Here is a 17,720-nt window from a genome sequence, read left to right on the forward strand (position 1 = left end):
GCTTTTTTCATATCATATACAGTTCAATAATTATTTTCTTAGTCTATATTATGTAAATTCATCTATAATTTTGCTATATTGTACATAAGTGTATAAGCCAGTATATATTGTAATCTACATAATTAAAGTACTCAATCAATCAAGAGAGTGGCCCTAAATTTACGCACTGTGGCGACCCACTGAGGTCATCAACTCGAAGAAGTCCGAGTTTTGAAGAAGTCAGCAGTAACATTGCAGCGTAAAATTAGGGCCACACTCTTGATGAGAAAAGAAAGAGCACATTATTTATCTTTGAAAAACTGCTTCGATTATTATTGAACGGCGATGAGCCAAGTATGAGGAGGTGCAGAAGTGCACCGGGGTCGCCGCCAAACTGTCTCCCCGACAACTAAGCTCCTCGCAATTTTCATCACAGGCGTCAGTAAATCCCCTGGCAAAATATACCATTGCCGTCAACTAGTCTCCCCGACATATAATTCCCTACTAGAACGAAGGACCTTGGCTGTTGTGATCGTACCCGACAACCAAGCTCCTCGCACGCTAACGACAACTAAGCTTCCCGACAGCTGATCCCCTATTGAAAATTGAAACCAGCTTGAAGTAGACGGGGGAGTAGTACAAACAATCATAGACACTGTTTCACACATTCTATGAATTCGATTATTTGAAGAAACGCTTGTTGATGTTATCACTTCTATCACTGCAAACATTAAATGAAATAAAATATTTATCTTTCCACTTGCTGTTTTGAAATTTAGCTCTTGGATAAGAACATAAAAATATTAACCAATACCTAAGCTGAACCTCATTATGAAGTTTGACCTATTGGTTCTTGAAAAATGTGATATAACTCATCAAAAAGAAATGAATGACTGGGAAAACCAGGCGTGATTTGAGGAAATCCATAGAGTAAGTGCATGAAAATAATATGTAAGTTTACTCGCGAAAACTCCGACACTCAGAGCGTGCGAGGAGCTTGGTTGTCGGGTTGAGTGACGACAACCAAGTTCCTTGCACGCTGGCGTCAACTAGCTTCCCCGACAGCCAATCCCCTCCCTACTGGTTCAGAAGGGATTAGTTGTCGGGACCGTAGACGACAACCAAGTTCCCCGTCAGCTAAGCTCCTCTCTGAGGAGCTCAGTTGACGCCGTCAACCAATCCCCTCGAAAGTGGTTTTAAAAGGTGTTCTACTGAGCTTCCCGCTTGTAGGCGCGTTCCCTAATAAGGGTAATACCGGGTTATTAAAAATTTACAACTTTGAAAAATTAAAATAAATGTTATTAAACAAGGTACACAGCTGGTTTTGGTTTTGTTTCAAAGGAAAACATTCCAAGTTTTGACTCGCGTAGTCCGCTAGTGCCTGGTTGCGCCGCAGCACAAGCGCTAGCGGCAGTTACGTCAAAGATGGCTGCCTTCACTGGACCCGAGCATGCTAGCTGTGTGTTTTGGTTTGAAAAACGGCATAGTCTACTTTGATATGTTGCAAAAATTTTTGATACAACAGATCGATGAGGATGACCGAGAGCGAAATGTGCTCTTTATGCAAGATGGCGTAATTAGTTAATACAATTTAATACAATCTGACTGACGTCCGGGATTTTCTTAATGACCGCTTTCCAAGTCAGTGGATTGGCCGTAATGCTCCAATTGCATTGCATGGCCTCCTCGTCTTTGTTGTATGTACCTCCTTTGCCAGCCACTCTACCTGAACTTAGAGCAAGGATTTGCGCTGCTGTTAGCAAGGTACACCTGAAATGCTAGTGCGAGTCTGGGAAGAAATCGACTATCGATGGGATGTCTGCAGGATAACCAACGGAAGCACATAGAACATTTTTAGTTGAAGGTAAAAAAAACTTGGAAGTGTTTTCCTTTAGAACAACACCAAAATCAGCTGTGTACCTTGTTTAATAAGATTTATATGAATTTTCAAAGTTGTAAAGTCATTTTTGATTCACCCGGTAGAAGCATCCTTTTCCATAGTCAAATAATGAGCTCTTATCATTGGATTGGTCACCTCTCAATTCAACCAATACTTTCATTAATTTAATACATCAACTTTTATATAATTTATACAACATCAGTGGTATTTCACTATCAAACAGATCATTTTTATACATTTTAAAAATAAATTATAAGAGGACAGAGATGGTTAAATTAAATGTGAATTATCAAGGACTGTCTAATTTCGTCAAGTAAAAACGTTTCCAATTATAGAAATGAGAAAATAGAATATACGACTACTGTTATAAAAGCTGCGACTACGCCCCGTTTTGGAAAGCCAATTTTCTGACTCCAGTTGTTTAAAGTCTAGGACTTAGCTAAATCCCGAGCTCGGAAACCGGCCCTATATTTTGGATTTTCAGGACAATAAGACTGAGTTTTTAATAACTAGAGGTACCAAGGGTGATTCAATGAGACAAATTGGAAATAGAACAATCTTATATAATACTGTATAACAATTGGAATAAAAATAGTATAAATATAACAGGTTGAAAAATGTTACAACAAATGAATTGTAATTGAATTAGAGTCTTTGTTTTCCTTCGATGATCTCCTGGAAGAGTTGCGGGGTTAGAGTTACGTATTTGCCGCTTTTCGCATCCATGAAGTAGAGGGGATCATTGATCTTCGATGGATCATAGCCTTCTGACTGCAGGTCAAGCTTCTTCAGTTTGAATGTCGCTAAAAAATGAAAAAATAACAGTGCGTCAATAATTTACATTAATTCCAGTATCAATTTGATTCATTTCTATGCTTACTCCTCTGGATTATAAGCAGGGGCCTGTTTCATAAAAACTTTGAAGTCTTGTAATACATGAACAGCTGATTTTATCGGCTATATTGAGCATGTAATTGGAATGTCGATTCTCCTGTTTCTCCATGAAACAGGGCCCAGGTTTTAAAAGCATCTGATATGTTTTAATACTAAATGTGTTATAGAATGAGAAAGAGAACAGAGTAACTATAGTGAGGTGCACGTTATAATGGCAGTGGAAAAAGATAGGAGAACAACGTTGCCGATCCTGTGTCTTGTCAATGCCTTATATAGACGGTAGCAGATACAGGTTTATTAATGTAATATTAACTGTTCATTCTCGTTTGAAATAATCAATTATATTTTATTAAGCAAGAAATTATATTTTTCAATTATCTCATAATGAATTTCCAAAAATGAGATAAAATATTTTGTTAATTAATTATCAATTCTACATGATTGAGAAAGAGATAGTGCTATCTGTTTTGTTAAATGATAGACAAGGATAGCAATACCATTGCTAATCAAACACTGCCATTATAACGTGCACCTCACTATAGCAGGAGGTGATTAGTCTATGAAGAAGTATATTATTGTAGCTTAGCTTATCACCACCATATCAATGAATGAACTGATAATCTCAATCGGATTATTGGTTTGTATGAAATATCGGTAATATTGATAATATTAATTTATTCGATCAAAAACTTTGCAGTATAAGAAATGAAGATCAAGCCTGAAGTAATATCAGCCTAAAATCTACTTATAAAATGTGTTTCTGAACTCCCTACCAATATTCTATATCTAGGGCATAGAGTAAGAAATATATCTAAATATCAAATAGAATAATTATAGTACCCTTTGAAATTAATAAAATAATAGAATAAGAATACAAATTATAACTATAATATAATTATAACTATGTAAAAGTTATAATTTGTATTCTTAATATATTATTTTATTAATTTTAAAGGGTACTATAATTCTATTTTATAAATACAAGAAAGTAGCCCTGAATTCATACATCTAAATTTCAAACTGTCCGAGAGCCCTTAGTTACCTTGCCGCCATTTTGTTTTTCCACTTACATATTTTTCTTCTAAATGGCTGAACATGAGGAAGTGAAACTTTGCTAAAACATTTATGATAACTGGACAGAGCTACAAAAATATAATTAAAACTTTTCAAATTCATAAAAAAATGGCGACCGTTTAAAATTGTACATCTTGAATAACCAAAAAACGGTTGTTTTTACAAAAACATTACAAGAATATCTTTTTTAGTATGTTCAATTACAAATCGATTGACACCTCATTTTCAAGACTGAACGAATATTAAGTGAGATATGGCAGCTTTAGTGATAGGTGACCTACCTTTAGAGGGTTATGTAACGTTTTGCTATATGATATTGTTTGAAATCTTAAATCGCCCTTACTTATAATATGCAAAGCAGATGGAGATTGTTGCATTATGGAGGAAGACTTTAGCAGCATGCCTTGGTGTGCACTGTAACTCATACCTCTAGCAGTCATCTATTATAGATAACTATATGATAATCTGTATGATACATCGTATAATATAACTTAATATAATAACTGTATGATAATCGCAGCTAGAAATGGATCAAGAAACCATCACTTTAAATAGTGTATACAAAAGTTTTATATGGTCTTTAAAGCACTCATGAGATGTTTAAGACATTCAAATGGTGACGTCGCGGAGACTAGAATCCACTGATCTGAGTGTCACCATTTGGAAACACATGTGCTGTAAGGCTCAACTCATACTACCTCGACTCGAATCATACGACTCCAGTCGAGGATACTACAGTCTCACGACCTTACGAATTTTTCGCTCACTACTTCAGTTCCATGCTACTCTATTTTCTAACCATACTTTATTAAAAATATAAGATTCGTCACTAATTTGCATGTAACAAATTTTATAATAATTATTATGAATATATTGTCGAAACTAATTCGTATTATTGTATAATCTAAAATGATAAAACATCACTTTCATGAAACATAACCTCACTTTCATTAATAATGCACGTCACTATGCAACTCAAGTCGAGGCTCAACCAACATGTCGAGTCGACGCTCGACTCAGTGTCACAGTGGTGAGGTCGCGGAGACTAGAATCGACTGGTCTGAGTGTCACCATTTGAAAACACATGCTGCGTCGAGAAGGGACTAGAGTCGCAGTCTCTTCTCGACTTGAGACGCGTAAGTGTGAGTTGAGCCTAACAGTATATTTCCAAAAACGTTTTTATATTGAAACTAACCAGTGAGTGGTACTTGTTCGATGACTCGTAGAAACAGTGGACGAGCATAGCTTGGCAGAGAGTTTTTGATGCCATTCTCAAGTTGTCCAATGTCCAATTGCTTCTGCTCATCCACGATGGCGGCCATTCCAGCTTTTCCTTCAACGTTCGGAATCTTAAATACAAAAAAATATCATAAAAATCGCTGACAAATATCAAACAAAACAAAGAAATTCTGTTATCACTACAATATCAGGTATGACAAAGAAATACAGTTATCACTACAATATCAGGTATGACAAAGAAATATAGTTATCACTACAATATCAGATATGACAAAGAAATACAGTTATCACTACAATATCAGGTATGACAAAGAAATACAGTTATCACTACAATATCAGGTATGACAAAGAAATACAGTTATCACTACAATATCAGGTATGACAAAGGAATACAGAAGTTAAGGTTGCATCCTATATTGATTGCGGCAACTGCCGAGTGCCAACTTTTTAAAATTGAAGCATTTAAATGGGACGTTTCATCCGAAATGAATGTATGTCAGTCGACATCCACACATGGTCAATATTGTTTACTAGAAATTATTGAAAATGAATTCATAAGTTTTGAAGCATACCATATTCACCTTCTGAGGTTTATGATATATATTCGTGAAAATGGTATCAAAGAAATGTTGATGGGTTATTTTAATAGGGCTACTTAAATTCTACAGCAAATTATTACTAGTACCCAAGTAATATTTTTATATTGACTCTTGAGAATGGCACAAATGTCGAGACTAGTCTTATTCAATATGAAAATATTACAAGGAACTTGCAAGTAATTTGCTACGAATGGGGTTCAACTCAACACTCACCAACAAACTACTCGTCTTATACAGAGTGAGCCATATGTATGGGAACCCCTTCAATAAGTTGGAGACTGTTTTAGATATAATACTGTAACTTTCAGGATAAGTTATTGGTCGAATACTTCACCTTTTGACGTACAACTGAATTTTAGGGACTTAGGGGTTGTAACTCGAATATTTTAAATGTAAACTTATCCTGAAAGTTACAGTATTATATCTAAAACAGTCTCCAACTTATTGAAGGGTTCCAATACATATGACTCACTCTGTATAATATTCTATCATATATAATGGGGATAACATAATTGTTAGAGAGGACTTGAAAGTCCTGACTCCGCTAAATAAAGAATATTTTCAGATTTTCAGACTCTGAGTCAAAAACACAGCACAGTCTTCAAAATCATGAGTGTTTCACTGTAGACATTTGTTTGATGCATCGTAAATCAACATTTACATTTCAATTTCAAATAACTTGGAATAATTTTTACATTAAGACGTGTCTCAAATGACAAAGCTTTATGTAAACAAAACTAAATTCTTAAAAATACTTTTTCACATCTTCCTCCAAAATAACATTCTCCTTCATCTTCTATGAATAATAGTATTATGCCCGGTTGCAGAGTCGTCACATGAAGTTAAAAACAGGCAGTTAACTATAACTATTCACGGTGTCAGTGAATGGAGTTGAGAGCGATGTCAGACGCATAGATTACGGAGTAATTCAAGGCAGCACTCTGGGACTTCTCCTCTTCCTGATCTATCAGAATAATCTCGGAAGAGTAAACCTCCAGAATGGACAGATGTTCTTGTATGCTGATGACACTGCCCTACTGTTTGAGGGACCTACTTGGGCGGATGTCTACAGTGTGGCTGCCCAGGGGCTTAAGAAAGTCAAGCAATGGTTTGACCACAATAAGTTGTCTGTGAATGTTGGTAAAACTAAATGCATGGAGCTAGCCCTGCGAACTCAAGGTGATGTTCATGTCAGGGTGCTGCACTTGCATTGCAATACATGTGTTGTTGCAGAGGGCTGCCAGTGTCCAGTTGTTGAGTTGGTCGACAAATACAAGTATTTGGGTGTTGTTTTTGATAGCCGGCTCTCCTGGTCGGCTCACACTCCATACATAAATGGTAGGCTGAGGAAGTTTATTTGTGTGTTCTCTGTGTTGTCCAAAATCCTCAACCATGGACAGTTGAAAATGGTGTATTATGCATTTGTACAATGCATCCTTCAATTTGGCATTATAGTCTGGGGAGGTTCCACAAATGCATCAGTAAAGTGTTTGGAAATAACCGAGAAGGCCATTATCAAGGCAGCTCTTTGTGTTCCGATCCGTTACCCCACTGAAGCGTTGTTCAATTCATTTAAAGAGCTGGCTGGACCTGAGACAACTTTTTATCAAGAACCTGCTTTTGTTTGGTTTTAAAAGAAATTTCAATATGTTGCAACCTGTAAACCATGTTATCCAACTAGATATAGAATTAATGTTGGCATAACTGTCCCCCCTATCAGTAGATCTGCATCAGCATCAAACCCCCACCATCTTATCCATATTATCTACCAGAATATCCCAACAGATTTCCGTACAGTTTTACCAAGCACAAATATCTACAAAATAAATGCTTACCTCATGGCTAATTCAAACTGGTAGAGAATCTTCTAAAAATATGTTAAGGTCAGCCCACACCACTTATATTTTAAAAATACATTTCATAGTTTTTCCTCCCTTCTGATATATTATCTTCAATGATCTCCAATCTTATTTTTATCTTTGTATTTTTATCTTGCTATACAAGCATATGTGAACATATATGTGTATGTTTATTTTTTTTCTTAAAAATAATAATAAACTATTAGACGGTACAGTACTTGATCAAATCCAATGCAACTCGGTCCCCGCGCACAGGCACAGCCCATGCGGGGACCTTCCTCCTATTTAACAGTTATTTGTGTTAACAGCAATAATAGTTATCAATGTTTATTAATTTAACAGTCACAGTTTTGTTAATCATGGTCATGTATTTTTAGAAATTTTATTTTATATACATTATAATATCAACATAGGCTACTAGGCTCATAGTCATGTTATAATTATGTGTATATTTTGAGTTTTATTGCTGCTATAACATGTATTGTGTTTTTGTTTTTGAGGAATAAACAGTTTGATTTGAACTCATTTACGAAGCTATAACTTCACTTTTCGTTGACCAGACGTCAAAGTAAACTATAGCTCACATAAGACCAAAGACACCCGATTAGACACATGTTTCTGTTGCACAGTCGTCAGAAGGAGCTAATTTATGTCTTCAATCGCTAAAAGCGATCAGTTAAGTTATGGGAATTAAGTTATGTTTTTAAAGTTGTTTACAAAAAACTATCTTTATTCAAGTAAATAATATGATTAAATTATCTTTACCGAATATAGCTTACTAATAAGTATAAAAAGTAACAAGTAAATATTTATAAGTATTTATTTCTAACAAGTATTTTGGCTACCCACAACTCATATAATTGTAGCCTCATTAATTGTAGGTGCTCAACCAATATAATAGAATTGTTATATGATTCTAATTAAATTATAATAATTATGTCCTACATGATTATTGAAAACCAATGATTACAAACCAACACTTAACCAATAAGCATCAACTTATGTTGGATGAAATTTCTGTCAAATTTTAGAATAATTGTCATAGCGGTAAGTTGGAATTTTCCGTGTTTCTTCGCTTTTAAAAATTGTTTATAACCTCAAAATCGCTAAATATGGTGAGAAATCTCGCCAAAAGACTAAAGTCGCCATGTTGTTTATCAATTTTATGTGAGGTCTTTTAGGTCTATTCACAGTGATGTCTATTAAAACTTTTCCCGATGTCAAGACATTGGTTGGATGGAAGCATGTACGGAAAAAAGTGAATAGATCTGCAGTGTGATGCTAATTCGAGATATAGCTAAATAGGCTTCAGCAAACGACTATGCAATGACCAACTATTTATGTCAGTGATTTTAATCTATGTCTCACATAGCTATGTTTGATTTTATGTAACGACTCTGCAACCAGGCCTTATCTTTGTAACATCAGATTACTTATTGATCTAATAAAATTATTCATTAAATAGATCTATTGGAAATGATTGGTTAAATTTTCATTTGTACTTTACCTCCACACCATACACTACAGCATCACGCAAACCCACAACGTTGCTTATCACGGCTTCCACTTCAGAGGTAGCCACATTCTCCCCACGCCACCTATTCAAACAATAATTAAATTAATCATCAAAAATTATTATCTAAATTTAAAACAAAATAACATGACAACAAAATAACATATGTAACCTATCTACATTAGGACTGTTGTATAAATTATAATTGGAACCGTTTTGAGATTTTGCTTGTGGTACTTTTATAGAAGTTGTGTAATTAAATAACTCTTCAAAAATTATTATATGAATTTAAAACTGGTGAACCACCTATTGAATTGGATATAAAAATTCACAACCATGACTCTCATATCGTCTCTAGACCCAATAATTGTATCTGTGGAACAATCGAAAAAGTCAATTTTCTAAAATATCTTGGAATAATAGTTGACAGTCACTTGAAATGGAACTTTCATGTACAACACATAATATCTAAATTAAAATACCTAATATACATTTTCTATAAAATTAATACTCTAAAGGATATCAAAATCATAAGAACCACATATCATGCATACGCTCACTCCTTGTTCCAATATGGAATAGAATTATGGGGGGGTACCTTTGACACGCACTTTAATAGAATATTTACCCTGCAAAAGCATTTAATTAGAGCCGCTCTAGAACGGCCTAGACTGTATCCAAGCAGGAATTTGTATGTTGAATTTGGGGTTCCAACGCTACGACAGGTCTTTGTAGGAAAAATCATTACACATGCCAATAGAAATAAGCAGCATCTTACTTTGAATACACATTTACACAACCTTCGTCCGTCTGTACTCAATCCTTATACTCGAAACTTTACAAGATTAACTTTAAATAAACATCAATTCACATACTTCATGGAATACTTTGCTAATATAGTCCCATGTCACTTTATAAACAATAGAATAACAAGAAAACTAAGTAGTGAAATAGAAGAGTGGGTAAAAGCTAGAGTTTATTTCAAGATAAGTGTATGAAATGATAATTTTGTAATAACTGTAAGATCATAGTGTATAATCCGTCTGTTATAGTACGTTTTACTTGATTCTGTACGATGGGTATTATAGTATATATCCACTTTTAGTCTTGATTAATGTTATAATATTTGTAATTTTCAATCGCACTCACTGCTGGCGAACAAGTTCCACTTATGCTGGTAGTGCCTTTTTATATAAATTTATTTACTTATAATATTATTTATAGTATCTATCATATTTTTAATGTAAGTACTGATTGTAAAATGTTATAGCAAATAAACCAATTTCAATTTCAAAAACAAAGTAACATAATGTAACCTAGCTACATTAGGACTGTTGTATAAATTGTAATTGGAACCGTTTTGAGATTTAGCTTGTGGTACTTTTATAGAAGTTGTGTAATTAAATAACTCTTCAAAAATTATTATATGAATTTAAAACAAAATAACATTAAAACGAAGTAACATATGTAACCTAGCTACATTGGGACTGTTGTATAAATTATAATTGGAACCGTTTTGAGATTTAGCTTGTGGTACTTTTATAGAAAGTTGTGTAATAATTCTTGTGTATAATTTCTGACACAGAAATAACATAAGAACTGAATATCTCAAGTATTCACGATCTCAAAAAAGCTGGATGTTTACAGGAGTAAAATTGTACAATTTTTTGCCATTATCTATTAGAAGCCTTTCTTGTATGAATTTAAAAAAACTGTTAAATTTATCCTACAGCAAGAATTCATTTATACAGTGGCTGATTTTTATGAAATTGATTTTTGTATGTATGAATTGTGATAATGGTTTTGTAAATTACTTTATATTGTAGAATTGTATTGTTTTTATGCTTGAAATTTTTGTATGATCTATATGACAAGATCTTTCGGCAGGTCCGCCATCTTCTTGCTTCTTGGTACGAAAAAGATGGCGGACCTGCCGAAAGACGTTGTCACAGTGAGTGATTAATTCATTTATTGTAAAATACCTGACTGCTAGTCGTTTTTCTAATAGCAAAAAAATGATTTAATAATAAGCAGTTCGTGATGGAAAACCACATTGAAAAAAAAAGAATTTTTGCTCTTTCAAATGTAGGGCCTTTACAAATATTGTCTCATTAAATCTTTTCATTTTATTTCAAAAAGTTTGCTACCAAGTAGCCTTCGTATTCTGTTCTAATTTAATGAAAATGGGGATGAAATCTCTGGGATTATTGGAACTCATCATGTTCTTTAACCTCAGAAAAATAGTATTTTTTTGCTCTTTAAAATTTATTTATTGGAACTTATCATGTTCTTTAACCTCAAATTATTCATAAGCGTAGTTTAATTTTGTTTGCACTCACCTGAAAGTATCACCAGTTCTGTCCTTGAAATAGTAGTAACCGCACTCATCTCTCACCAACAAATCACCTACAAAAATTACAATAAAATGAGCTCATGATTATATATTATAATATATAATATATAAAACAACTATGAGTTCACACTCCCTCACTATTTCTGAGGTCTGTATTAATTTCAACAACCTAGAATTCACATATCAATGTTGTATGAATCTTGTGCTTCTACCAGTGCATTCATTCCGATGAATTATTGAAAATTCAATTAAATAGAATTAAAAATGGAATACCTTGTTCTAGTTACGCTTTTGTGACCGTAATCAATTTCCAAAAATGTATCATTTTCTGGAGATAAGCTATTCTAAGAGTGATCAGTTTGTTATGAATAGTAACAATTTATTAAATTGTTCCATGTATTTTATAGATGTTTATTGACATTCAATAACAAAATATGAGTGATATATGATAATATATAAAAAGTATAGAAAATCACAGGTGCCTAATAAGTAGGTACGGCATTATTGAAGGACTGGAAAATTAAGTACCGAAATGAAATTATAATGCTCTGAGAATGACTGAGAATAACAAAATATGAAACAATAACATTAAAAGTAAATTCGAAAATTCCAGCCTCTTCAAATGACACTTGATTCAAACTCGAAAATGTTACTATTTTCAATGACTACAGCCTATAGATATTTATCACCAAAACTCATCATTTCTCAACGTCATTTTCTTTAAAGGACTGGAGAAGTGAATACTGAAATACAATAAAAATACTCTGAAAATGACTGAAAATCACATAATATTATGAAACAATAACACTAAAATTACATTGGAATCTCTCTCAATGACTCTCTTCAAATTATTCACTCTCTTCAATGAATATAATAGGCTATTTATCACCAAAGCTCATCATTTTATGCAGGTGGAGATACAGGTGGTCCATAACAATGCTCTCAAGGACCATGGCAATTACAGACTGTATTGTAATAGGTCTATAGTTTCTTACATCACCTCGATCTCCAGATTTGTATATAGGTACCAAGAAACTGTTTTTGGAATCTCTGGGGAAGACACCAAGCTCCAGCAAGGCAGAGCCAGTATGACCAGGTGAATGGCCAGAACAGAAAAACCTAATTACAGGAAGGGATATTTCATCAGGCCCAGTTCCTCTGCCGACATTCAGAGCTTCCAATCTGCATTGAATATTGATTGGAGTAATGCAGCAGGATGGAACTAACTGGTTTCAACCAAAATCAAATGTCGGGACATTAACCATGTCCTGCACAAAAATAGATGAAAAATAATCAGCGAAGAGTTCACACTACTTATCAACAGGAGTTGCAGCACTTTTTGTGTCCAGTCTCATAGTAGGTCTGGCTGAGCCTTTTTTCAAACCATCCACATGAGTCCAGAAAGATTTAGAATTTGTCTCAACAAATTCCTCTAATCCAAGTAAATAGTTATTGTAACACCTTGTCAAAACACGACATTGATCCCTTAAATTTCAAAAAACTTCATAGAGCTGAATACTACCAATTGCCTTATACTTTCTATGAGCAGTTTTCTTGGCTACAATCAATCCTCCTTATTCAATGGAACCACTTAGGGAAACTAGAGACATGAACCCTTCTCATGAGTGTGAACCTCTTGATGGTCAAGCTCATATACCTACTGAAACTACTGAAATGTTCCTCAGATCTAATGTTATCATCAAAATTTGCAACTGGGTAATTCATATTCTGAAACTCCAAAAATATGGAAGCTAAATCGCACTTGTGAAAATTAGGTATTTGTTTTACATAGCAGGGTTGTGTCCACCTCCTGTTCCAGGAATAGGTGATGAGTGCCTTTGAGGATGCCTGCCAGGTCGATTGTCTGTATTTAGACCTTTCAAAGGCCTTCGACAGAGTTAACCTGGTTGCCAAACTGGAGGGTTATGAGGTGCATGTGTCATGCTCAAGTGGTTGAATAGCCATCTGAGGGACAGAGCTCTGATTGTCAGATATGAGGGTCATATGTCATCTCCTTTCCTGGCTCCCTCTGGAGTCCCTTAGGGATCCCATTTGGGGGCCCCCTCCTCTTCAACTTGTTTATGAATGACATTAAAAGCTTCATATCATCCAAGTTTCTGATGTATGCTGATGATGTCAAGTTATTCGACAGGGTATTGCAAGACTTAGGACATGAATCTCTGCAGCATTCTTCTCAACAACCTTGATTTGTGGTGCCTTGATAATGGTATGGCTCTGAATGTAACCGTTTGTTGTAATGTCTTTAAAGCATGGAACAAGTATACTTGATTCTCAATACTCCTTGAGAGGCATTCCTTTGGAAAGAGTATGCAGTTTCAAGGACCTTGGAGTGACTATGACTCAGTCTCCTAGCCCACTGGATCACATAAGTGTGATCACTGGAGAGGCTAGATCTCTCCTTGGCTTTATATTTAGGTCCACCAGGGATTTTAGTTCTCCAGAGAGTCTCTTGGTTTTGTTTAGGGCTCTTGTTCTTCCAGTGTTGGATTATGGCTCTATTATCTGGGCACCATACCATCTGTACCAGATTAACCTGCTGCAAAGTGTGCAGAGACGTTTCGTGAGGATGCTGAGCTGCAGGATCGGTTTCAAGTACTTTGAAGTTCCTGTGGAGGAGATTAAGGGTCATTTCAATTTCCTCCCTTTGGTTCTGAGGTGGGAGCACAACGACCTGGTCCTTCTTTTCAAGACTGTCAATGGATATTTGGACTGTCCTGAACTTCTGGCTAGTATTAACATCTGTGTTCCAAGAGGAATGTGCTCAAGGTTCCATTTTCCGCAGATGCTCTCACACAACAGCCTATGCCTATAATAGTGGGCTTTCTAGAATCCTTGCTATGGTTGTGAGGCTGCTGCAGCTGACGTTGATTCCTTTGGGGTGTCCTTGGGCTTTTTCAGGAGAACTATGAAGAGATCCCTGCAAGTGTGATTTTGGTGTTCCCTTCCTTGTTTATGCCCCTTGTGGTAAACTTCCATGGGCCTTTTCACTTATATATAATATTGTATGTTAACTGTTATTCATTCTGTATTCTAATTTTTGTCTTTCAAACTATCCACATAGATGTTTTTTTATTGTTGTATATTATTATTTATCTATATATTCTTTGCTTGTATCTCCTTTTCTATGTTATTTTTATGTGAAATTGGTGTTGTACCGTTGGAAGTTGAATAAATAAATAAAATTTCTTCCAACTCACAATCATCAGCTTCCTTCATTCATTTCTTTGCCAACTCACACGAAAAAACTCCTCTTGTTTTCGTGATCATTGATCAGAATAAAACACAAACAGGAAAAAATACAGAAGCTAGTCTGATTATCTTGTTAAATCAATACTTATGGGCTATGAAAGTTATGTTAGCATTGATTTTGTGAGCTTTTTCGCGCTCAAAGTTACTGTCACAATAACGTAAGTTGACACATAAGCTATTATGTAGGTCACTAACTGAAGCGTAACTGAAGATAAGTTTTTGTGTCATTCAGTTTTGTTCAAGTCAAAGAAGCGTAACAGAACATATGCTTTTGTGTCATTTATTTCATCACTCGATTGTAGATACGATATCCACTTATCTTTCCAATGGCTAATGCAATGAGATAAGCGTGTGTGTCACTAAATAGACCACGAAATGTTATTTAGATAGGTCAGATAAGCTAAAAAACGGAATTTTGTAGATACGCTACTATGACTCTAAACCCTCGATATATATATCAGAATAATCAATAATAGAGAATTTAATGAAAACAATATAAAAACCTGTAGTAACCTTTATTATTAAAATATTTCAACGACTGGTTTCGACCATAGGTCATTTTCAAGTTAAAATGTAGAAAATAAATAAACAAGTTGATACTATAAATAATATGAACATATGCTTATTTTCATATGATAAAGGGTTTTTAATAATAAAGGGTACTACAAGTTTTTATTAATTTGTACAAAAGTAGCCCATAAGTAACAGACATCAAGCCATCAGCTTACCGGAATTGAAGTACTCATCTCCTCTCTTGAAAACATCTCGAATGATCTTCTTCTCAGAGGCTTTTTTGTCAGCATATCCACTGAAGTGGCTGGACGGTTGAGACTTCTTGATTGCTCCGATAAGGATTCCAGGTTCACCTGTTTACAAAAATCAGATTCCTTCATCTTTCCAGCCCCAATGTTGACACATCTCACACCTTCTGAATGATAATCCAGAATGTATTTTTATTTCCATTTAATCAACACAATCATGTTAGTTTATTCATTGCAAGATTCAGAGAAAGAAAAAGACAAGAAGTTCTAATCCCAGTTCACTCATGTCAAAGAAGTAGTTTCTACAAAACCAGTTTAGTTTGTTAGATAATTGATCATTTAAGAGAGTGAACCAGAGTAAGGTAGCTTGGTCAACATTAACTGCCTCCTTACAAATTCGATATTGGTATCATATTTACGTATCATATTTACACATTTTCAGCAATTCTTAAACTAGAGGTAAAACAAATAATACACTCTAAATCTAGAGTTTGATATATTTGGAAGGTTCAAATAATATTTGATGAAACCGCAAAATCATGTAAGATAACATTAAAAGAGTACAATCATAGAGAGAATATAGCGAACCTATTGTGATAGAATTAGAGAACTTTTCAGAAATGTAGGCTTTAATCAACTAGAACTGAACATGAATGGTTGAAAAGGAGGAAATAAAAAACTGAATGGTTGCTATGGTTGCATCACCACACCTATATATAGCATATGCATATGGAAATAAGGCAATATAGCATATGCTATAGATAAAGATCAAATAAAGAAAAATAAAGTTCTTGTATTATTGTGCTATATTTTCTCTATTATTATACCATTTAAATGTGATCTTACATGATTTTTTGGTTTTTAATTAAGTTTGTAGCGTGAATTTTTGACAACTTTTAAGTCTATTCAATTTTGTGGTTTCATCAAATATAAGTTGAGCCTTCCAAATATATGCTATATTTTCTCTATGGTATAATCTACACGTTAATTGAAAAATGATTTAACTATAAAGTTTTTGGTTAGGTTAGGTTAGGTTAGGTTAGGTTAGGACGAACAAATCGCTGTCGCATCTACGCAGTTTAATTTTCTTGGTATTGACGGTACAATTAACCCCGAAATTGAGAGTAAAATGTGGGAAGTGATTTGCAAGCACGCTATTGCTCTTCATGAAGCAGACAGAATAAGAGCATTAGAATCGGTCTCATGCCCGGCATATAAAACGTTAAACCTTGACTTAACTCTAGGCGAACAACTTCTGCTTCAAACCTGGGTCAGATGTGTAACTCAATTACGTTTAGCTTCCACACTTTCGATGTATTCATTTGTTGACAATAAAAGTATTTTGATAGACTGCACTGAATTGTGCCCAATCTGTAATTTGCGAGAAGACAAAACAGTGTCACACTTCTTAGTGCGCTACCCTATGTATGCAGACGCAAGGAGGCAATATACTTACAAATATATTCAAAATTTAGTCAATGTCGAAGACCAATTAATGGTACTATTGTCAAATTTTAGCACAGAGAAAAAAAATTATATTGCTATACACAGAGTGCGGTTAGAATTAGGGAATTAATAATGGACATAACAGGTTGAAGATTTAAGTTGAAATTCCAGATAATTCAATTGTTTGTTTTTATAGTCACTTCTATTGTTATTAGGCCTGTTTTGATGCACTAATTTTGTTTTATCGTCATATTGTTATGGATAAATAAAATTAACTTAATATTAATACGGTATCATTGATGTGTTATCTATCGATGTGTTATGCAATTATTTTTAATAGCATGTAAAAATTTAAAATTTGTTAGACAGTTGAAATGAAATATTAGTATTATTATCTATTGCTATGTTATGCAATTATTTAAATAGTTGTAAAGTTGAAATATTGTTACATAAACATGTAAAAACATGTAAAAAGTTGAAATATTGTTAATGTAAGAGCAACTCTTTGTATGAGCTAACGCTTTAAACAAATAAACTTATTTATTTATTCAAAGTTTTTGGTTATAAATCATTAATTTGAATAGTCATGATCATGACATACTGGAGAATTGTTTTTTACCCTATTATAAAGCTGGATTCCCACAGACAGATCAGTGACAGTGAAAGTAACTTACACAGTGAGCATATAATTTCTATGAGTTCTGATTGGACTATTCCCACTCAGCACGTCTAAGCGAGTTTGAATAGTCCAATTAGAGCTTAAAGGAATAATATTCTCACTGTACCGATCACTTCCACTGTAACTGATATGTGGGAATCCAGCTTTGTACAGC

The 17,720-nt window shown here is 34.2% G+C and overlaps 1 protein-coding gene across 1 annotated transcript in view; it reads right to left on the reverse strand.

Moving 5' to 3' along the window:
- Nucleotides 1-2,421: 2,421 nt before the first annotated feature.
- The window catches only part of LOC111046588 (long-chain fatty acid transport protein 4), a 53,975-nt gene continuing 38,676 nt past the window's right edge, over nucleotides 2,422-17,720 (reverse strand). Inside the window, 5 exon segments of the mRNA XM_022332168.2 lie at nucleotides 2,422-2,682; nucleotides 5,043-5,196; nucleotides 9,052-9,142; nucleotides 11,397-11,463; nucleotides 15,409-15,546. Of these exon segments, the coding sequence (XP_022187860.2) occupies nucleotides 2,525-2,682; nucleotides 5,043-5,196; nucleotides 9,052-9,142; nucleotides 11,397-11,463; nucleotides 15,409-15,546 (608 nt within the window). The 3' untranslated portion in view covers nucleotides 2,422-2,524.

This window comes from Nilaparvata lugens, chromosome X (assembly GCF_014356525.2).
Source record: "Nilaparvata lugens isolate BPH chromosome X, ASM1435652v1, whole genome shotgun sequence".
Classification (NCBI taxonomy): Eukaryota; Metazoa; Arthropoda; class Insecta; order Hemiptera; family Delphacidae; genus Nilaparvata; species Nilaparvata lugens.